The sequence below is a fragment of the Carassius gibelio genome, chromosome B7 (assembly GCF_023724105.1).
Source record: "Carassius gibelio isolate Cgi1373 ecotype wild population from Czech Republic chromosome B7, carGib1.2-hapl.c, whole genome shotgun sequence".
Classification (NCBI taxonomy): Eukaryota; Metazoa; Chordata; class Actinopteri; order Cypriniformes; family Cyprinidae; genus Carassius; species Carassius gibelio.
In genome coordinates this window covers 39,698,214-39,721,431 of record NC_068402.1, presented here as the reverse complement: position 1 = coordinate 39,721,431, position 23,218 = coordinate 39,698,214, and the positions used below count along the sequence as shown (strand labels likewise).

General features: G+C 41.4%; 2 protein-coding genes across 5 annotated transcripts in view; both read right to left on the bottom strand.

Annotated features, from left to right (window-relative positions):
- Positions 1-1,637: 1,637 nt before the first annotated feature.
- On the bottom strand, positions 1,638-22,096 carry LOC127962607 (NACHT, LRR and PYD domains-containing protein 1b allele 2-like; the record flags this gene model as incomplete). Its single annotated transcript, XM_052562233.1, has 6 exons — positions 1,638-2,377; positions 2,477-2,521; positions 13,791-13,820; positions 21,177-21,309; positions 21,671-21,817; positions 21,911-22,096. Coding segments are annotated over 6 exons (792 nt in total), but the record flags the coding sequence as incomplete, so codon positions are not given.
- LOC127962356 (NACHT, LRR and PYD domains-containing protein 1 homolog) overlaps positions 22,007-23,218 on the bottom strand; it is a 54,930-nt gene continuing 53,718 nt past the window's right edge. For all 4 annotated transcript variants that reach the window (XM_052561930.1, XM_052561929.1, XM_052561933.1 and 1 more), the window contains exon 7: positions 22,007-22,155. In XM_052561930.1, coding sequence (XP_052417890.1) covers positions 22,097-22,155 — 59 coding nt within the window. In that variant the 3' untranslated portion in view covers positions 22,007-22,096. The remainder of the gene's footprint in view (positions 22,156-23,218) is intronic.

Here is a 23,218-nt window from a genome sequence, read left to right as displayed (position 1 = left end):
CCCTCTTGTTCAGTAGGCATTTGTGAATGTTGCTGTTATTATAGCGGGGACACGACACATATCACTGAGAGCTGCTATCAGTTGTTTTTGGTTCACCTTCAGCAGATAGAGGGTTTGGGCCCTGGCGTTGTGGCAGCTGTCGGAGAGCTCTCATAGGAACAGGTCCCACAGGCTTTGGTGGTTGCGTGGCCCACCGTTTTTTTGTTGTTGTTGTTGTTTATATTTGCAGGCTAGCAGCAAATGAGTGGGAGAGTTTAGTCCCAGCATACACCAATTCCTCCATTTTCTGTGAGAAGCACAGAAGTGGAGATGCTGGAGAGAGGGATAATGTGTCTGGTGAGATGGGCTGTGTCTCTGGTGTTTCCGGTGGCTGTGAAATGTTGTCCTGGCCTCCCTTGCTGTTTTCCAGAAAGTCGTCCTTGGGTGCTGAGTCTTGTAGCTGTTCGGGATAGTGTCCATCAGCGGTGCTTGTTTTGGCTGCATAGTGTTATCAGTGTCCTTATGGGATATGTCAACCACATGATGACACATGGTTTATCTTCTGTGCCACTGGAGCTGACTGTAACACATTGTCTTTTGTAATCTAGCCGAAAAGAACATGTTTGGTGGGAAAAGTTATTGTAAATAGACACTCTTATCAAAAAGGTCCATGGACAGGGTATTGCTGACAAGATATGACATTGAAAAAAAGAGAGATTACCTGTCAGAAACATTATCAACGCTATCAAAAGGCTGCCTAACACTAGTGCAGGGATCTGTAGAAAAAGTAACTTATGGTACAGAATGAAATGAAATACGCAAACACTAGCCATCAAGAAGTCTATGCTAAGTCATTGAGTATAGTAGTTAAACTTTCACAAATCATGCTATAAACATTCATAAGAGCACTATACAAAGTTATCAGCTATATAATGGTTATAAATAAAAACTATAACAGCAATATGTATGATTGCATGAATAATAACAACTGATTAAATTACCCACCCCATAAATATAGTACAGTTTTAACAAACTTTGATGCAATAAATAGAGTATGATTTAAAACATCTGCATTTATGTCTCTTTTCAAGTGTTAGAGTTTATAATTAGCTGTATTTATAGGGGTTATTATAGCACAATTGTAGGACCTCACTAATTTCCAAAGCCTAGCTATGGCCATGGTTTTGAGATCTGCTTGGTTACAAACATTCTTCCAAATATCTTTGTGTTTATTAGACAACTGTGTAAGTCAATGACAAAATTAATAAAGACATTATAAAAAGAAACTGTCTTTTAACATTCTTGTAGAAAACACATGAAGCATTCTCAGAATGGAATATTTGAATTAATGTCGGTTCTATACGGTTTAAAATCATTTACACCACTTTGATTGTATAAATAGCAATGAATTCAAACATAGTTTATGATGAGGGTCTTCTATGTTTTATGATTTTTTTGTCACATGACAACAATGGCTCCTGCAAGGTGGTTATTCCACATGTTCAGATATTAATAATATTCTCAATAATTAATATTATTTTAAAATAAATATGATGAAAGTATTTAAAAATAAATGCAATTAAATAAATAATATTGATTTATATTAGTATGTATAAAAACATTAATAACAAAATAAAAAAATACTGCGAAAATAGACATTTTAAGGATAAAGTTATTATTTTTGTTGTGAATCAGTATATACCTACACTGTGCAATATAAAAATAAGTCACATCACGTTTAACCGAAAAAGTAACCAATCAAGAGATATCCATGTAGTCTGTATTGCATTGTGAAGGGAACAGTGATCAAATGACTGAAAAATCACAGCGTGTGAGTGGCATTAGTAACATCCCATATGATGCAGGAATCACTTCCAGCAAGTCACAAAGTACAGGTTAAAATGATTTGTGTTAAGGTATTCATGGGTTTTAAACGTAACCCTTAATGGCATTTAATGTGAAAATATAAACAACAGAATAAAAATAAAAAATATATACTTTACAGCGATGTGCGTAAACCAGCCAGAACTGTATATTCCACAAAGTGTGTAATAATAGACAAACACTCCAGACCTTATTATAATATTAATTTCTGCTGTGAAATAATAATAAACCATAATGAATTCATTCTTCTGACGCATGACCATCTACTCAGGGTTCTCCAAATCATCAACAAGTGCATGCTCATGTTCTAGAAGACTTTGGTAAAGTTTCTCTTTCAGTTTAGGTGTTGTGAGGAAGTCCAGAAGTGCTCTCATTTGTGATTGTCTTGTTCCTGAGTTTAAGACGATTGTGTATTTCTCTTCTTTAATCAGATCTCTCATGTCGTCTGCAATGGGCTCCACCAGAGACACTCTTCTGATCAACTCTCTCCTGTGCTTCTCCACAAACTCAGCTCCTGGATGAACAAAACGTTGCCTCATCTTCATTTAAAATCACAACAGTACTCTATAAAGAATCTGTATAAAAACAGCCTGATTTATTTTATTATATTTACCATTATAGTTTATGCATCCTTCTTGTTTCTGTTCTGCTTCAGCCTCTGCAGTACAAGTGTATTAAAAAAAGATACATTTAAGTAAAAAAAATAAAAATATATATTATATATATAACATTAATAACATTAATCATTCATCCAGGCTTGTAGATTTACATAATTAGGAAAACAGAGACTGTACACTTGATTTTATATGTAGGCCTACATTACTGTAGGGTTGAACTCTAATGTCCTACATCCTTGATGACTAGGAATCTGTTATGGAGCTGTTCAATATAGCTTTGAAAAATCCTATTAAACCTATTAGTAGCAACTTCTGCTATACACTGTAAAAAAATCCAACTTACATTTTGTATTACAAACTCAGTTTTTAAAGTTAATTCAACAATTTAACATTAAAAAAGTTGAGATAACACAGACATGTAAGTTGAATAGAAATATTGATCAATTTGTTACACCAAATTAATATTTCAAGTTAGAACAACTAACAACTTTAAGTTGGTTATTAGTATTGCCCACAAAGGCTGATGAGCATGCGCAGTTCGAATGCTTTTTTATAAACAACATCATTTTATTTTCTCCTGTTTCATTTTCGAGTCACCTTAAGCGGCCTCTCTTTATTCCCTCATTGTGGTCGCTCTGGTAAGTGTAGTTCTATGTGTATCAATTCACGATATGATTTAAATAAAGTTTATTCACAATATGCACTTTTGTACAACATAGTTGGCGGCAAGTTAGTCAGTTAAATTTTCCCGCCTGGTCTTATTGTTGCCTCAGGTCAGACGTCGCCTATTTTTTCTGCCTGACAGTGTAAATTAATCTCTCCGGTAGGTGTTGTTCTTTATATAATATTTACCATAAGAGTTGAAATGTGTTTGTTCAAAATATGTGCTTTTGTACGCCGTTTTAGAGTTGCCTCAGGCGGCGCCCTGTTAACATTGGTCTGTCATTGTTATCACTCCGGTAAGCGGTGGTTCTTTGTGTATCAATTTAAGCCATGATTTAAATGAAATTTGTTCACAATATGCACATCTTTACAACGGTGTAGGTGGCGGCAAGTTAGTCATTTCAGTTTTCCTGCTTCGTCTTCGAGTTGCTTGTGAAGGGTCAGGCGAGCGCAAGGTTTCTTTTTTCTCGACAATGCAATCGCTCTGGCAGGTAATGTTATATGCAGGCTATGAGAATAATTAACAGTAAGGTCTGAATGGTATTTGTTCACAATATGTGCTTCTGTGAAGCTGCTTAGGTGGCTCCAAACTGGTCAGTTCAACCTCTCCTGCTTCGTCTTCGAGAAGTCTTTTAGTCATTCGGTGGCTTTTTTTTCCCAGACAGTATCATGACTTAGGTAAGCACTGTTTTATATATATATTAAGTAAAGGGATTTAATTATTGTTAAGGATATAGAGTTCCCCATCGAGGGAGAGACGATGCGTCGATAACGCTTTGGGAACGCATTCTGCGTGAGTGCGTCTGAAGCCTCCATGTCAACTAGTCCAATGGCGAGAGTGAGCGTCAGGAGTGACGTCACGACCAGGAATTGATAAAAACCCCAACCGGAGCAACCGGTGTTAGCTTTCTGTGCCTCAGCAAGCGATCTGTGTCAAACCTGTCTGTCATATTTACTGTTGTCTTGTGCAAAGTTTATATACTATGGCTAAGCAACTATTCAAACCGTGTGCTTCTCCCTGCCCGCGTTATTTAACGGGTGGGGATACACACGAGCTTTGTGTAGTTTGTTTGGGAGTGGAGCATGCGTTATCAGCCTTCGAGGAGACTGATTGCCCGCATTGTGAGAAGCTTTCGCTTCGCATGCTCCGCTCCCGCTTGTCACTCTTTGATGAGAAGAGCGGCGAGCCTCGCGCTCCTCAGGGTGCAGGACCCGCTTCTGCCGAGGCAGAACGGAGAATGCATTCCTGGGGTTCGCAAATGGATCTCTCAGCGGGGTTGGAGACGGGTCCGAGGGCTCTTTCTCCTCCCTTACCTGGGAGATCCATAGCTCAAACTCCGGTGTCGGAAGCCCGCCCCGCGGCTTCTTCCGCCCGGGGGGAGAGCCCATTGCTTCGTTGCTCTAGCTCCGAGGAGTTAGATGTAACGGGCAGTGAAGGTGACACAATCAGGGGGGAAGAGGATTCGCCATCTCTTTCCCCAGCATATGAGGAGTTGGTTGATGTATTAACACGAGCTGTAGATAAATTACATATATCTTGGCCATCTGATAAACAGAGCGCTCGTCCTAAAAGCAAATTAGACGAGCGTTTTCTGTCTGCTAAAACATCGCCTACATCACGGGGTCTCCCTTTTTTCCCTGATCTTCACAGTGAGCTGTCTAGATCGTGGAATAAGCCATATTCATCACGTCTTTTCAGCCCTCAAGTGCGCGTTTATTCTGATATAAGAGGGCTGAAAGAAAATGGTTATGAAGCGATGCCCCGGGCGGAGCAGACGCTCGCGAGCTATCTTTCCCCTGGTTCAGCGTCATCTATTAAGAACCCGACTTTGCCCACGAAGCCTTTAAAGATCACATCTAATTTAGTGGGTAAAGCTTACACAGCAGCAGGTCAGGCTGGAGCTTGCCTTCACTCGATGGCTTTGCTTCAGGCTTATCAGGCTGAGCTGCTGGGGGAGTTAGATAACAGTGAGGGAGTCAGCCGTGACGAAATTCGCGAACTTCGTCGGGCTACGGATTTATCTCTCAGGGCGACTAAAGAAACAGCACGTGCTATTGGTAGATCTATGGCTGCTTTGGTTTCTACAGAAAGACACCTTTGGCTTAATCTTTCAGATATTAAAGATAAAGATAGATCTTTTCTTTTAGACGCTCCCATTTCTCATGAAGGTCTGTTTGGTGATGCTGTGAATGAAGTGGTTGAAAGATTTCAAGAAAATAAAAAGCAATCTGAAGCTTTTAAAAGATTTCTCCCTCGCCGTTCTAATCCTGATGCTGCTGGGCGTGCAAGGCAGCCCCAGCCATCATGCTCCTCATATCGTGTTTTTCAAAAAGAGAGTGTTGCGTCTCGCGCTCCTCCTCAAAAATCACGGGGACCGAGCCAGCACTCACAGCCAAAGCAATCTAAGCAGAAGCCGGATCTGAGGACCGTTCTTCTCGCTAAGAAAGCTTCGGCTCAGAAGAAAAGGTCCTGACGCCAAATGGGTCAGACCTGTGAGGGCAGCCCCAATCGAGACGGTGCGGTGTACACCTCAGTATACGGTGCCCGTCCGGTCTCGGTGCTCTCACGGGGCCGTCCTGCCAACCCCGCCACCCTTGGTGCCTCGGGGCGCAGCGGTCTCCAGCGGGTCTCTGGCGCTGTGTCTCCCAGACGCTGCGTCAGGCTCGCTCCCTCTGAGGGGGGTCCAAGAGCAGTTAGCTCGGGTGGTTCCTGCGCTTCGGCTTCAGGTCCCCGAACTAGCTGTTCAAATTACACCAGAGGCCAGCCTCGAGAGGCTGGTTCCCTTAGTAGAATGTCTGACAGAATGGAAAAGTCTGCCGAATATATCTCAATGGGTCCTGCAGATAGTAGAGAAGGGTTACAGAATCCAGTTCGGTTCTCGTCCCCCACGCTACAACGGGGTGTTGCTCACAGTAGTGCATCCCGAGCAGGCTCTGGTCATGGAGCAAGAAGTGAAATCTCTTTTAGCGAAAAATGCTATAGAGCAGGTGTATCCTCCCGACAGGGCATCGGGTTTTTACAGCCGTTATTTCATTGTTCCAAAAAAGGATGGAGGGCTGCGTCCCATTTTAGATCTTCGTCTGTTGAATCGTACAGTTCAGAAATTAAAATTCAAGATGCTGACACTCAAACAGATCGTGACTCAAATCAGATCCGAGGACTGGTTCGTCACAATAGACCTAAAAGATGCGTACTTCCATATCTCCATCCTCCCTCAGCACAGGAAGTTCCTAAGGTTTTCTTTCGGGGGCAAAGAATACCAGTATCGGGTACTTCCCTTCGGTCTAGCTCTCTCACCCCGCACATTCACGAAATGCGTAGATGCAGCTCTGGCCCCGCTCAGGCTGCAGGGCATACGTATTCTGAATTACCTGGACGACTGGATGATTTTAGCAGAATCAGAACAGTTGGCGGTTCGGCATCGAGATGTCGTCCTCGCTCATATGCAAAAGTTGGGTTTGAGGCTCAATACCAAGAAGAGTGTGCTATCTCCATTACAGAGGACCACTTTTCTTGGGGTGGTATGGGATTCGGTCACGATGCGAGCCTCTCTTTCGCCCGCTCGTGTAGCCAACATCCTCGCAGCCACTTCGGAGCTAAAGCTAGGCCAGTCACGCACTGTAAAACAATTCGAGAGATTGTTGGGTCTCATGGCAGCAGCGTCCAATGTGATCCCCTTTGGCCTGCTGGGCATGAGACCTTTACAGTGGTGGCTCAGGACCAGAGGGTTCTCCCCGAGGGGAAACCCACTTCGTACGATCAAGATCACGCGGCGGTGTCTCCGCGCCTTGGTCATATGGAGAGAACACTGGTTCCTGTCCCAGGGTCCGGTATTGGGAGCTCTTTGTCATCGGGTTACCATCTCGACAGATGCTTCCCTTACCGGCTGGGGAGCGGTAATGGAAGGCCGCTCAGCTCAGGGTCTGTGGGAGAGCCATCATCACTCTTGGCACATCAACTGCCTGGAGATGATGGCTGTCTTCAAAGCTTTGAGGCACTTCCTGCCAGACCTGAGGGACCATCATGTGCTGGTCCGCACAGACAATACATCGGTGGTCTCTTACATCAACCGTCAGGGGGGTCTGCGCTCGCGCCCACTCTGCAAATTAGCGCACCAGATCCTCCTGTGGTCTCTGGGGAAATTACGCTCTCTGAGGGCGATGTATATACCAGGGACTCAGAATATTGGAGCAGACACCCTGTCGAGGCAGGTGCTGAGGCCAGGGGAATGGAGGCTTCACCCGGAGGTGGTGGAGCTCATATGGGAATGTTATGGCCAAGCAGAAGTGGATCTGTTTGCTTCTCAGTACACGACGCACTGTCCACTATGGTTCTCCCTTACTCATCCAGCCCCCCTGGGGTTGGACGCTATGGTACAGACGTGGCCGAGGCTACGTCTGTACGCCTTTCCCCCTGTTGCTCTGCTCCCAGGAGTTCTGGAGAGAGTCCGCCAGGACGGAGTAAGTCTACTTCTCGTAGCTCCACACTGGCCGAGTCGAATCTGGTTTGCGGACCTGATTCATCTCCTCGACGGTTCTCCCTTGGAGATCCCGATCAGGAAAGACCTTCTATCTCAGGCCGGGGGCACTATATTTCACCCCCGGCCAGAGATTTGGAAGCTTTGGGTGTGGCCTCTGAGGGGGCGCAACTCATAGAGAGTGGTCTCTCAACTGAGGTTGTGGAGACCATTCTTAGCTCCAGAGCTCCAGCTACGAGGAAACTTTATAGACTCAAATGGAATGTTTTTTCTTCTTGGTGTTACCAACATCAGTGTGACCCCGTCCACTGCTCTGTTGGCTCAGTTCTTGAGTTTTTACAAGACCGCTTCGCTTCTGGTCTATGTCCATCCACCTTAAAAGTTTTCGTGGCGGCCATCTCGGCTTTCCACGCCCCAGTGGGTGGTGCATCTCTGGGTCGAGACCCTCTTATCTCTCGTTTCCTTCGTGGCACCTTGAGGCTGAGACCTGCAACTCGTTCTAGAGTGCCGGCCTGGGACCTGGCTATAGTTTTAGAAGGCCTTTCTAGGGCTCCGTTTGAACCCCTGGATTCGGTCTCTGAGAAGTTTCTTTCGTTTAAGACTACTTTTCTCCTTGCTATTTCGTCCCTTAAAAGAGTCGGAGACCTTCAGGCTCTCTCGGTTTCTCCCACCTGCCTTGAATTTGCACCTGGGATGGTCAAAGCATTTCTCTACCCGAAGCAGGGATACGTCCCTAAGGGTACCGACCGTTGTTCCGAGACCTATTGTTCTGCAGGCTTTCTGTCCTCCCCCGTTTGCATCATCGGACCAGGAAAAGTCTAACCTCTTGTGCCCGGTGCGAGCATTGGACACTTATGTTCATCGGACTTCTTCTTTTCGGAAATCCGATCAGCTGTTTGTTTGTTTCGGGTCACCTAAGATAGGTCTTCCTGCCACTAAACAGACACTTAGTAAGTGGATAGTTGGGGCTATCCTTCTTGCCTATGAGTCTTCTGACCTACCGTGCCCTTTGGGGGTCAGAGCTCATTCTACTAGGAGTATGGTGGCCTCTAGAGCCTTATTATCTGGGGCCTCTCTTCAGGATGTTTGTGATGCGGCAGGCTGGTCCTCGCCACTCACATTCGTCAGGTTTTATAGCCTAGACCTGGACCCTACTCCCGGGTCTCAGGTTTTTAATTCTAGAGGCGTTGGGTTTTCTGTCTGACACTCAGGCACTTGTAATATGGCGGTTTGGGTATTCTCGTTCCCAAAGCGTTATCGACGCATCGTCTCTCCCTCGATGGGGAACGTCTCGGTTACGTCTGTAACCTCGGTTCCCCGAGAAGGGAACGAGACGATGCGTCTCCCTGCCATACTTCCTTCGTTCCTGTGATCGACTTGCTTCGGCACTGTCGAAGCTAACACCGGTTGCTCCGGTTGGGGTTTTTATCAATTCCTGGTCGTGACGTCACTCCTGACGCTCACTCTCGCCATTGGACTAGTTGACATGGAGGCTTCAGACGCACTCACGCAGAATGCGTTCCCAAAGCGTTATCGACGCATCGTCTCGTTCCCTTCTCGGGGAACCGAGGTTACAGACGTAACCGAGACGTTTTCTTTATAGGTTTATAATATGTTTATTTTGTACAGTTGTGTGGGTGCCTTTGAGTTTTGATTAAGGTTAAGTTAATAAAAAAAGTTAAAACAAATGTAACCGTATAAGATAAGCTTGTGTGTTTTCGTCTCAAATATGTATTTTCTTCTTTTAACTTCTTTTAAATGTATGTGCTTATGTTTGCTAGGCGTGCTATAAATCTGTATGTTTTAAAAATGCAAATAACTTAAAAGCTATTTTAAAGCTTAAATTCATTTTTTTTTTTTTATTATATTCGTTTAACCAACTTGCTTGCTTTTAGTTAGTACTATAAAGGGATAGTTCACCCAAAAATCATAATTATGTCATTAATAACTCACTCTCATTTCGTTCCAAACCCGTGAGACCTCCCTTTAAGATATTTTAGATTTAGTCCAAGAGCTCTCAGTCCCTCCATTGAAGCTGTGTGTACGGTCTACTGTCCATGTCCAGAAAAGTTAGGAAAAACATCATCAAAGTAGTGACAAAGTGACATCAGAGGGTCAGTTAGAATTTTTTGAAGCATCGAAAATACATTTTGGTCCAAAAATAGCAAAAATGACGACTTTATTCAGCATTGTCTTCTCTTCCGTGTCTGTTGTGAGAGAGAGTTCAAATCAAAGCAGTTTGTGAAATCGGGTTCGCAAACGAATCATTCGATGTAACCGGATCTTTTTGAACCAGTTCACCAAATGGAACTGAATCATTTAAAATGGTTCGCGTCTCCAATAACTTTTTTAATGTGACTGATACTCCCTCAGAGTCAGAATAAACCAATATCCCGGAGTAATTCATGTACTCAAACAGTACACTGACTGAACTGCTGTAAAGAGAGACCTGAAGATGAACACCGAGCCGATCCAGATACCGAACAAAACATTGCCTTGTTGGTTTTCGGATCACCGGTAGTTATTTCGGACAGTTCGATTCAATAAACCGGTTGAAGAAAATGGTTCACCGGTTCTTTTGCGCTCGACGTAATGGCATCATTGGCGATGATTGCAAGCCTTTGGTTTACCTGGGCTCATAACACTAGCACAGAATCAGTTCAGAATCAATCACCAAAAGAATCAGTTCAGTTCAGATGCTCTGTGTGTCGGTCTGCTTGACGCTGAATCACACATGCGCAGTATCATCAGCTCGGTTCTCGAATCGGACGCGTCTGACAGAAACGATTCTTGACTCTTGAATGAGTCAGTCTATTGTTCGTTATCTGGCTCGGCTCGATGTTTTTGACAAAGTTTTTTTCAACTTTTTTTTTTTTTTTAAAGCAACTTCAAATATCAGGTTTGGTAAACTTCTGGAGTTTTTATCATTTAAGAATATATTTCTAGTCAACTAAAAACAAAATGGAAAGTTTAACTAAAAGTTCACTTAACTTAATATATTATGATGATTGGACATGCACAAAAGTTTGTACAACTAATTGACCTTTAAGTTGAGCAAACTCAAAAATCTGCTGAAGTTTGTTGCCTTAAAATTTTAAGTTGGCCCAACTTTTGATTTTTTTACAGTGTACTTGTTTGGCACTTCAACAGAAGAATGACCTTTGTGCTTTTTGAAGCTTTAAAATTTGGGCTGCAAGGAGCTGTAATGGACGAAAGTTAATAGATAACATTAATTTATTTTTTGGGTGAACAAACCCTATACTTACTGCTTGAGTTTGGGTAATAAATGACTATATATATATATATATATATATATAGTCAGAAGCTCAATTTAATCTTATGACAGTTCTCAAATGTTTTTACAAATTTTACCAAATAAAAGACAACATACTTAAAGGTCCCATGACATGGATTATTTACTTTTTATGTTTTTTTAATGTTTCCTGAGGTGTACTCATATTGTTAGTATGATTTAGAAATAAAAGGCATTTCATATACTAATTCTAGTCCTTGTAATTTGGCTTGAATGCTCTGTTTGAGGGGCGTGTCTGCTGCGAGACTCGGTTGTGATTGGCTGACATCTTTGCATTCAAAATGCGTATCACATGAGGAACCAAACTTTTACTGTGTTTTTTTTTTTACTATTATAGCTGTCGAGATTAAGAAATTGTGGAAGTGTTGATTATAGTATTTCGTTTTAGATCTCTTCCCATCACATGAAAGGCTGCAGTGATAAGCATTGAGTATACAGACTCTTTTTATCACGTGAATACAGTGATCTCGTCATTGAAGCGTTTTCTCTCACAAAATGCTATCAACCACAACTAACAGCAAACACAGCAACGACGTGAATACTGTAAGGCCGGGTTCACACTGCAAGTTTCAGCAGAGCAGAAGCAGCGCGTTAGCAGCAGGTAGGCAGAGCAGAAGCAACGCGCGCCTATTTTGCTTTCACACCGGCAGCGGAGGCAGCGCGCAACTGAACAGCAGATTTTGGTCAGAGTGCTCTATAATGGGTACGTTCGCATTGCTTTATTTCCCATTTAAAATACATTTAAATAAAAAGACTAGGCAAGAAGCTTTTTTAATTAATAATTTAATTGTTACTTTTGTTGGATCTTTGTTTTGCTGTCTTTGTTTTCCGTGCAGTACGTGTTGTTGATAGAAGAAAGGCCATCGCGCTATATTTGTTATTAAGGAGACTAAAAAGACCCAGACTTTGGGTTCATCCCATTAACCGACGTAGGAGAGAACATGGTGCATATTACCATCTTGTCACTGGGTTTGTTTGAAATCAAATTTACCAAAAAACACCCTGAAAACCAATTTAATAAACGGTTTTAAATTATGTGTATTGTAAATGGTTCACAGCCTTGACTTCCTGCTCATCTTGAAATCAGCATTTACTTGTTTATTATATATGCATGTATCACCTGCTTTTGTTATTTGTGTGCTTATGTGTAATTTAGAAATTGTAAATAAATGGTTCCAATTGAATCAATTTTGAATCAAATATTGAGTTGTTTGCTCGTGTGCCAGCGAAAGCGTCAAAAACACTATAAAATTAATTACCATCTGCAATAAGAGCCGCTGCAACTTCATCCCATGCTTTTTCCTTCTCCTGCAAGTCTTTTTAAAGTACATTGTGTGGATCATAAAGAACTTGATATTTCTCAACTTCCACAATGAGACGAGTGTCGTCCATTATTGTCTTTCCAGGTGCACTCTGAAGACCACTGCCTGTGACACCACGTGCTGTTGTTTATGATTGTCAGCACGACATCCGTTCTTCTGCCAATACATAGGCCTAGTTAAAAGAATAGGACAGCTACTAATAATAAATAAATCTCCAAGGCTAAGCTAGCAATATAAATTATTTAAAGTTGTTTTTGTATTTCGGCAAAAAAAGTCTATTTTTGGATAGAACTGTAAGTACTAAAAAAAAAATATTAAAAATAAAATTATAATAAAAAATAGAAAAATATGTGGTTTTAAATATCATACATTTTTTATGTAATTTGCTAAGAACACAGTAGATATCATTAATGCAAATTTTGGGCAAATTTTCGTTTAAGTACATGTGTATTTTGGCCATGATCATGATCATTTTGGCCATGGTCACTTTATCTTCTATACATATTTTTTTATATTAATTTCCTTTTCGTAACATACTCTAGTTCTTGTTAAAACACCCTAGATGTGCTTTTTTTGTGCAGTTAGAGCACTTTTTGTGTGAAATCATATTTATTTTGTCTATCAAAGGTGTACTTTCACTTTAACTGAGCGTCAGCAGCGCTGCAAAAATAGACCCAGCGCCGAAACGATCGCGGCACTGCTGCTTCTGCTCTGCTTCTGCAACGCTCTGCCGCGCAGCTTCTGCGTGCGGTGTGAACGCTCTCATCTGTTAACATGGGCACCGAAAAAAATACGCGCTGCTTCTGCTCTGCTGCAGCTTGCGGTGTGAACCCGGCCTAAGAGCTTTGTTGTGCAGCATAACAGCATAATTGATTATAACAGCAGTTTGGGCAAGTGTGCAGATATACTCATGATGTGTGATTAAAGAAGCTCCCTTTATATTGTTCGGAGCTGTCAATCACTCTCTGTAGTTTAATCTCAATTTAAATAACATATTTGTTTCATGCTACTAAGAGAAACAATGTGAAGTTGACCGTTTAGTCACTGCATTGATTCACTGACGCATAAACAGTATTAAATTTAGAAATAATGTCTGTGTGAACATAAATAATTGGCTACACATCAGAAACCACTGATCACAGATCAGGCATTAATGAAAACTGTTACTCACTGTTTGTGGCGGTGCTGTCGAATCCATATCGTAAAAGTCTGTTTGTAATGCCTAAATTATATGTAAATGTTTGGGTGGGCAAAGCAGAGAAAGGGGAGGTAATGACACCATAAGGGGAAGATTCCAGATCGGCCGTCTGAGTTCTCGTTTTCTCAAAGACTGAGCACGACGCCCAGGGCTTGGTTTACACCTATCGAAATTTCTAGCCACTGGGGGACCATAGAAAACCATAAAAACCTCATAAAGTGGAATTTCCATGTCATGGGACCTTTAAGTACACAGTCAAACTGACTTGAAATTAAAAGGAAACACACACACACACACACGGTTTGATTGTAATGCGAAATGAAGCACTGCACATACCCGCTGAAGAAACTCTCTGGCTGTAATCACCTGAAAGAAACACACATATCTGATTTATATAATAACAGAACATAGGTTTGAGAACCTACTACTTTTTTACATATGGTTCTTGCTCTGTAACAATGGAGCTTGTAGGTGCAAAGTCCTATGTTAACTTCACTGGAACAGGAAAAAAGCTTCTTACTCGTCACAGAAGTCAATCAAAAAAGTTTAATCCAAACACAAAATTACAAAACTATACAAAATCCTGATGGCTCCTGTAGCCTTTCCTATGGTTTCACCTGTTAAACCTTTAACTGCTGTTACCTTGAACGTTTAAACAAGAGTTATTTTTAATGACAGACGAAAACGGTAAGACAACTGTTTCTCCCTTATTTCCTATACACGAACAACTAACAAGTTCAATCTTCCGCCCAAGTGGGCGTAACCATTAAAGAAACAGAACAGAAATTAGCCTGTACATCAGAAAACATAGGAAACAGTACTGGAATATATATATAAATATATATAAAATAAATACAGGAAAAAACAGAACTACCTCAGAAAGAAAGATACAAATATGATATATTCAGTTTATGCTTGAAATCAACACTCCAAGAAACAATACCATACAAATTATTGAAACGTAAAATTGGCTCTTACACACCAGCCCCTAATTGTCTTTGTGTTCAACGAAACAATTAACAACCTATTTATACTAAAGAGCCAAACAAATTACATAAAAGAAAGATACCAAATAGTTTCAACTGAATCTTCAATTTTTTTTTTTTTCAATAAGATGTTAACCTGAATTTAGGTGATAAACCCATAACAGATAGGAGACTATAAGTCTGCCTCTAAAAGTAAACAAAGCTTAGTAACAGGACGTAAAAGAATGTTTGTGCTTGTTTTCACTTGGGCCTGCCGCACAAGACCTTTGTTGTCTTTGAATGTTTGTAGCACACGTCCCATTACCCAAGAGTTTCGTGGTGCGGAATCATCAGCAACCAATACAACGTCCCCAGGCTTGAGATTTTGTACTAGGCTTTGCCACTTTTGTCTTTCTTGCAGGTCTGGTAAGTATTCTTTGATCCAGTGCTTCCAAAATATGTCAGCCATATACTGAACTTGGCGCCACCTACGTCTGGAATACAGGTCTGCTTTGTCAAAAACCCCAGGAGACATGGACGGCTTTACTTTCAACAGCAGCAAATGATTTGGAGTAAGGGCCTCCAAATTGTTTGGGTCATTGGACACCTTAGTGATGGGACGACTATTGATTATTGCTTCCACCTCACATAAGAGCGTTTGAAGACTTTCTTCATCAAGAGACTGCTGTTTTACAATGGAGTTGAGAATTTTTCTGACAGTCCGTATTTGACGTTCCCACACTCCTCCATGGTGGGATGCAGTTGGAGCATTGAAAATCCACTGTACACCTTTTGCAAGCATTGTGGTTTGAATCCTGTCATTATTTAAACTTTGTATGGCCTTTTGCAACTCCCTTTCTGCCCCAATGAAATTTGTCCCATTGTCAGACCTGATTGTTTTAACCTGACCCCTTCTAGAAACAAATCTCCTAAGTGCATGAATGCACGAGTCTGTATCCAAAGAGCTGGCGACCTCAATGTGAACAGCTCTTATCGTCAGGCAAGTAAAGATTACCCCATATCTTTTAATCAATGTCCTTCCTCTTTTGATTTCAAATGGGCCAAAATAATCAATGCCTACATTTGTGAATGGGGGTTCATCTGGCAAAAGCCTGTCACGAGGAAGGTCAGCCATGAATTGTTTGCCTGTAGTGCCGCGCTGGCGTTTACAAATTGTGCATTGAGATAGGATTTTTCTGATGGCCGTTTGTGCTTTTGGAATCCAGTATTTTTCCCGTAACTTTGACAACATGTGATTACAGCCGCTGTGACCCACATCTGCATGAATTGATCTTAAGATCAGATGTGAAACAGGATGGTCCTTTGCTAAAATAGCAGGATGCTTGGCCTCCTCAGGCATAGATGACCTGCTTAGTCTGCCACCTACTCTTAGAATTTTGTCTTGCAAAACTGGTGACAACTTGTAGAGAGCGCTGCTGTGTTTTACAGTTTTACCTTGCTGGAGGGCTTTGATTTCCTCTGGAAACATGATTGTTTGGCTGTAGCGAATGATCTCTTCCTCAGCTTTTTCAAGGTCACTTACAGTCAAAGTAACCCCTGACAGTGAAGATTTGAAGTTTTGAAGTTCAGAATTCACTGCTAGATTGTCTCTTAGACTGTGGCACAGCTCATTTCTTTTTTCCATTAGTGTCTTCAGAGTGCTTTTAAACTTGAGGAACCATGCGATGGCTCTTTTCAAACGGTACCAATCGGAGTAGTGTGAAAAGAACTGAGAAGTATAGTCAGAATTGTCTGCACTCACTGCATTTACGCCGACTTCCTTAACTTCCAAATCATTAACAGATAACTTAAGGGTGTGACTAGGCATTTTTGGCCACTCTGATTCTGGCTTTGTCAGAAAGGATGGACCTGTGAGCCATGAATTTGCTTTAAGGAAAGCATCTACAGTAAGTCCTCTTGAGGCAATGTCGGCCGGGTTGGAAGAAGAATTCACATACCTCCATTGCGACGCCTTTGAGAGCTCTCTGATTGCAGTTACCCTGTTGGTCACAAATGTACGGAACCGCGTGCTTTCGTTGTTGAGATATTTCAGGATTGAAGTACTGTCTGTCCAAAATACAGACTCCTGAAGAATCAAGTCCAATTCAGATTTCAGCATATTGTCCATTCTAGCAGCCATTGTAGCTGCAGTAAGCTCAAGACGTGGCATGGTAACTGTTTTTACTGGAGCAACCCTTGCTTTACCCATAACAAATGCACAATGTTGGTTACCTCTGTGATTCTCCATGAGCAAGTATGACACTGTGCCAAAACCCAGCTCACTGGCATCTGCAAAATGATGCAGCTGCGCTGAGGTGATTTCACCAAAGTTAAGTGGCTTCATGCATCTTTCAACCTGAAAGTCATTCAAGTTCTGAAGACTAGCCAGCCACAGATTCCACTGATGTCTGAGAGTTTCTGGAATCTTGTCATCCCAGTCATGTTTTGTTCTAGAAAGCTCCTGCAGTATTTGCTTTGCAGGAAGAATAACTGGAGAAAGTATTCCAAGAGGATCATAAATGGAGCTGACCATGGACAATATACCTCTCCTTGTAAGAGGCTTTTCCTGTAGGGTTACTTTGAACTGCAAAGTGTCTGTCTCAACACACCACTGAACCCCTAGAGCTCTTTCCAATGGTAACTTGTCTTTCTCCAGGTCCAAATCCTTAACTGTCTTAGCTTTGCTCTCCTCACTTATGGATGCAAGTACAGTGCGACTGTTGGACATCCACTTGGTCAAATTAAATCCTCCTGATGCACACATCTCCCTTAAGTCATGCATTAGAGCAATACCCTACTGTTCAGTAGCCACAGACGTCAAACAGTCATCCACATAGAAATTCCTAAGGACTGTCTGAATTACCTCTGATCTATGCTGTGCACTGTTGTCCTTTGCACACCTTTGCAAAGCGTAGATTGCACAACTTGGGGAGGATGTAGCACCAAATAAGTGGACACTCATTCTGTATTCCTCCACTTCCTGTGCAGTGTCCCCTTTAGGCCACCAAAGGAATCTTAACAGATCTTTATCTTTAGCAGGAACTCTGACCTGATGAAACATCCCTTCTACGTCTGCTGCAAGGGCAATCGGCTTATGTCTGAATCTCGCCAGAACACCAATAAGAGAATTATTCAAGTTGGGTCCTTGCAACAGTTGCGAGTTGAGTGATTTTCCTTGGTAGGTAGCTGCGCAGTCAAACACCACTCGAAGTTTGTGTTTTTGTGGGTGATATACCCCGTGGTGTGGGATGTACCAGATTCTGCCAAGGGTTCCTTCAATTTCACTTGCAGGGATTTTCTCAGCATGACCTTTGAGTAGCATGTCCTCCATGAAACTACAATAGTCCATGTAGAAAGCTGAATTTCTTTTGAATTTTCTTTTTAGAAATTGTGAACGCAGAGAAGCTACAACATAGTTGTTGGGAAACATTACAATCCTTTTTTTTCAAAGGAAGGTCAATGCAGTAATGCCCATCTACAAGCTCTATGGACTGTGATACAGACATCATAAACTGTCTATCCTCAATGGACATTTCCAAATTTTCAGCTTGTTCACATTCAGGAAAATCATACCTCATTTGCTGTTGGATTAGGTTCTCCAAAGTTACCACTGAAATCCTGTTTGCCATCACCTGTGTCCATCCTGTGTTTCTGTTAGTTTGGATGTTCTCTCTCTCCAAAGGTCCATTTACAATCCAGCCCAGGATGGTCTTGACAGCATAAGGCCCATCTCCTCTACTGTTGATGACCTTCCATGGCTCAAGAATCTTAGGTACATTTGTTCCGATTAGTAAGCCAATACAGGCATCGATCTGAGGAAGATGCACCTCTTCAAGATATTTCCATTTCTGAACATCCTTCTGTTGTGGAATGTTTTCTCCTTTAACTGGAATCTCTTTTTGAGAGAACACCTGAGGGAGATCCACAAAATTATTCTCGTTCAGTCCACTTATTTCCAGTTCGGTGCAAACATGTGTACTAACAGACCTTTCCTGTCCCATAGTACGCAGTAGGATGTTTGTTTTCCTGCCAGTTAGCTTTAATTCCTTCATTAGCTGTTCTGTACAAAATGTCGCAGAACTTCCTGGGTCCAAGAAGGCGTAAGTCAAAACTTCCTGATTGCTTTTTTTTGGACTTAACTCTAACTGGTACTATGGCTAAAGAGCATACCAAATGACCAGCCCCAGTGCAGCCACAAGTTTCGTTGATGACAGTGTCAGTGACAGTTAAGGAGCTGTTTCCATCTTGAGATTTTGGAAGCATTGGCTTCCTGTCTGGGAGATGAAGAATGGTTGGATGCTTTAATGAGCATTTTTGACAAGTTAGTCTTTGCACACAACCTTTACTCATGTGACCTGGTAATAAACAACCATAGCACAAGCCTTTAGATTTCAGAAAGTCAAGTTTTTCATTGTGTGGCTTATGCTTCAGAATGCTGCAAACGTCCAATCCATGGTTTTTATTACAGCATAAGCAGAGGGTTTCATGGCTTGCTTTTGCTAGATCTTTTTCCTTTGTTCTTTGTTTTTTGGGTTCTGGAACAGGTGTCACACTTGTTGCAAATGTGGTTTTCCTTTCTTTCACTTGCAAGTTACTTGATCTGTTTGTTTTGAATTTGAGATTGTCTTTTGCCATCGTGTTATCCTGAATATTGCCAAACAGTGGATGCGAAACAATCTTTGCCTGCTTGTCTACAAAACTAACCAAGTCACAGAATCTTGCCCTCAAGCCAGTCCTTTCTTGAAGCTCACAGGCAACTGCTCTTCATTTTTCTCTCAGTTTGAAAGGAAGCTTGGATACAATTGCACGCATGTTGCTTGGACTGTCCATTTCCTCAACATATTCCACACTGTCAATGGTGTTGCAACAACCAGTAAGGAAAAGAGCAAACTCATTTAAGGCTTTATTATCCTCAGGCCTTAAAGCTGGCCAGTTCAGTGCCTTTTCTGTATAGGCAGTGGCGATTGTGTACTCATTGCCAAAATGTTGGTAGAGTATTCTTTTAGCCTCTTTGTAGCCCCTTTCAGAAGGCATGTGTTGACAGCTGCGTACCAGAACCTTTGGTTGCCCCTTGGTGAACTGTTCTAAGAAGTACAATCTGTCTTTGTTATTTGTTGTCTTACTCTCTACTCCATGTTCAAAGGCTCGAATAAAGAATGTGAAATCCAGCGGGTCTCCACTAAACACTGGAATATCCATAGGTGGAAGAGTAGATAAAGACTGCTGTTTTATGAAAATCTCAGCAATGTCATTTTGACGTTGCATTATGTTGAACAAGCTTCCTGTATCAACATGTGAAGGAATTCTCACATCTGACCTTGTTGGTTGTGATTTAGCAAAATCATGATGCACATCAGTGTCTCTTGGAACTGCATCAGTATCAGGTGCTAGCTCACGAGAAAATGTTTTTTGCCGTACTACTTGATTAGGTGTAGCTTTAAGGGTTTCTGCAATAGTGGCAGCCCTAGCTGCATTACCAGATGCATCAGAAACACTACGAGCTGGTTCATACATGGACAAAACCTGAAGTTTGGCTTCAGCCGCAGCAATAGCAGTTTGGAGCTCTAAATTTTCCCTCTTTGCTTTGAGCTCAGTTTCCTCTCTCTCAAGCTCTTGTTTCTGTAATAACGCATTAGCTCGTGCCAACAGCTCTGCCCTTTCAGTTTCAATTTTCAGTCTAGAAGAAGCTGTAGAGGAAACACCTGAAGCCACCTGACTACGAGATTTTTTTGGAAAGAGAGGCAGTTGTGAAGAAGAGATAACCATTGAGGCACTGTCATTACATTCAACCTCTGCATCACATTGCTCTGCCTCCTTGGATTGGAGTTTTACTTTTTCAACCCAGTCTTTAACCTTGTCTACAAAGTGCTTAACTGCTTGAGACTTCGGTTCGAACCAATGTAACTGATCTAAATATGCCTCATCATCTGACATAAATTCTCTGGTTGCATAATTAATGTCTTGGAATGCAGCAAAGGACTGTGCAAACTCACCATTTATGCAATCATACACAGTGTCAACATTACCAGAGTCCTCAAGCAAAGCTTCAATTTCTCTAATTTGCCTTGTTAAATGTCCCAGCTTGGCTCTTCTAGTTCCCAACAAGTGATGAAGCCGTTCCTCTTGTGCTTTAACAGTCATCTTCGGCACTCTTTTAGAGGTCGCGTTCAATTCCTCTGTTTCCATAGTAATCAATGTTCGTGTTCAAAGCGCGCATTGCGTTCATCACGAAAGCAGATGAGATCGCCCTCTTACTCGTCACAGGAGTCAATCAAAAAAGTTTAATTCAAACACAAAATTACAAAACTATACAAAATCCTGATGGCTCCTGTAGCCTTTCCTATGGTTTCACCTGTTAAACCTTTAACTGCTGTTACCTTGAACGTTTAAACAAGAGTTATTTTTAATGACAGACGAAAACGGTAAGAAAACTGTTTCTCCCTTATTTCCTATACACGAACAACTAACAAGTTCAATCTTCCGCCCAAGTGGGCGTAACCATTAAAGAAACAGAACAGAAATTAGCCTGTACATCAGAAAACATAGGAAACAGTACTGAAATATATATATATATAAATATATATAAAATAAATACAGGAAAAAACAGAACTACCTCAGAAAGAAAGATACAAATATGATATATTCAGTTTATGCTTGAAATCAACACTCCAAGAAACAATACCATACAAATTATTGAAACGTAAAATTGGCTCTTACAGAGCTCATAAACATATCTGAATAGTCTGAATAATACTACCTTGACGTATTTTGGCTTCCCATACACCTTCACTGTGATGTTGTGGCATCAGCTGAAGGTGAAAGTCATTTGGATCAGCAACGAATACTTCATAGAAGTCTGGATTTATGTGCTTGTACTTGAGCTCTAACTGCTAATGGAGAGAAAGGAAAGGGTTACAATGGTTTGGTGAGTGCTGGACTGGGGTTTGGGCAGTGGGATGGGATTTATGGACTTAGATTAACAGGTTTAAAGTTTGAAAAGACTTAAATACTGATTTATACGGTGTATACTCATGTGGTCAGGTAAATTGGTGTGTGTCATTTTGACCTTTATAGGTTTTTTTTTCTTAACAGATGAAACCTTAATAACAAATGTGACCTTCAGAAAGTGAAACCTTAAAATAAGACAGTTGACTAGACCACCTGAAAATATGGTGTACTGCAATTTGATAAACACATGTTAAGAGGTGAAAAAACACATTTTTGAAATATTTTTAAATATAATGTAACTACTTTGGGTTGAACTTCAGAATTGCACTCAGATTGCTTATTTTCATCCAGCGTCCTCAGTGAATACCAAGTCTTCGTCTTTAGTGAGGATACAGGCCCTGGCTTTGAGATGAGTTTTGACTTGCTTTTAATCTCATTGTTTTCAGCAGCCTACAGAAAAGAAATGTCACACATTGTTTTTGCCCTTCTATAAAGCACAGACACTTGAGCAGGTGTTTCACTGTTTATTTCAATATCACTTACCTCTATCAATTCCTTCTCACTTGGAATCAAGTACACATGAAGTGTCAGGTATGATTTCTGAGTTTCATAGATAAGTGTTTCGCAGTGATAATTTACAGGGAAGCCAATCCTCAATAAAACACCTTTCGGGGAGAAGTAGTGGTTCAGGAGTTTGGCATGGAATCTAGTTAACGTGCATTTCTCAAATTAAATCCCACTTTCTTCAACATGAACAACCCTCACTTCATCATTAATAGGAGATCCACCTGCAATGTATTACATTAGATGATTATGATCAGATGCAAAAGAAACAAACTGATTGCATTTTTACAGGTGCTGGTCATAAAATTAGAATATCATCAGATAGTTGATTTATTTCACTAAAGTAAAACTTGTATATCATATTAATTCATTACAAACAGACTGATATATGTCAAATGTTTATTTCTTTTCTCATAACTGACAGTGAGTCCTCTTGTCCTAAGCTGTGCTCTTCGGATACACACAAGGCAGGGATTTGGTAGTCTGGCAGCGTGGGTACATCGTTCCCCATAGCGCTTCGACGCAGCTCGAGTTCCTGAAGAGGAACGTCTCTAGGTTACGTATGTAACCCTAGTTCCTCGAGGGAACGAGACGCTGCGTCTCGAGGCCATACCCCGGCACCCCTGCCAGCGCTTGCTGGTACTCGTTTTTTTGGGGGGGTTTTATTTGTAGTAAAACCATGGTTAATTTTCATAAGGGTATTTCAGACTAACAAGACCAGGCTCCTATCTTAATGAATGGGCATAGAGTCAGAACTGCACTGTCACTGGTCACCGGGACATAAAAACTGCATGTATAGAAACAGCAGTGAAATATGATAAAAATCGCTGAACATTTTTGATGACTTTGCCCCAAAATAGGGTTTAAAACACCTTTTTTACCCACAGGTTATACTTTTACTACGCATACGTAAGGTTTCCTCAACTGTGCGCATACGTCAGTGGAACCAGACGAAAGGCTTAAATGTTTCCCGGCCTGAGTGTTAAAAGCAGATGATTTGCTTTCCAGCGGGAGGGGCGGGACATGTGCATACAACCGTCATCTTTGCCATTACGGGTTTTCCTTACATAGTTGTATTGAGAATTGAGGAAGTGGCATGTCTCTTATAAATTGTCTCTGATCACACCGAACACGGTCTTCACACCTTAATGAATCCCTTATTTGCATTGTGTGTGTGTGCACTCAAATTGAGTTGCAATTAGATAATTTGTGCACTCAAAACACATTCAGCAACAATCAGCCTATCTAAATATAATGAAAAAACTATTATTTAATTTAAAAAGTTTT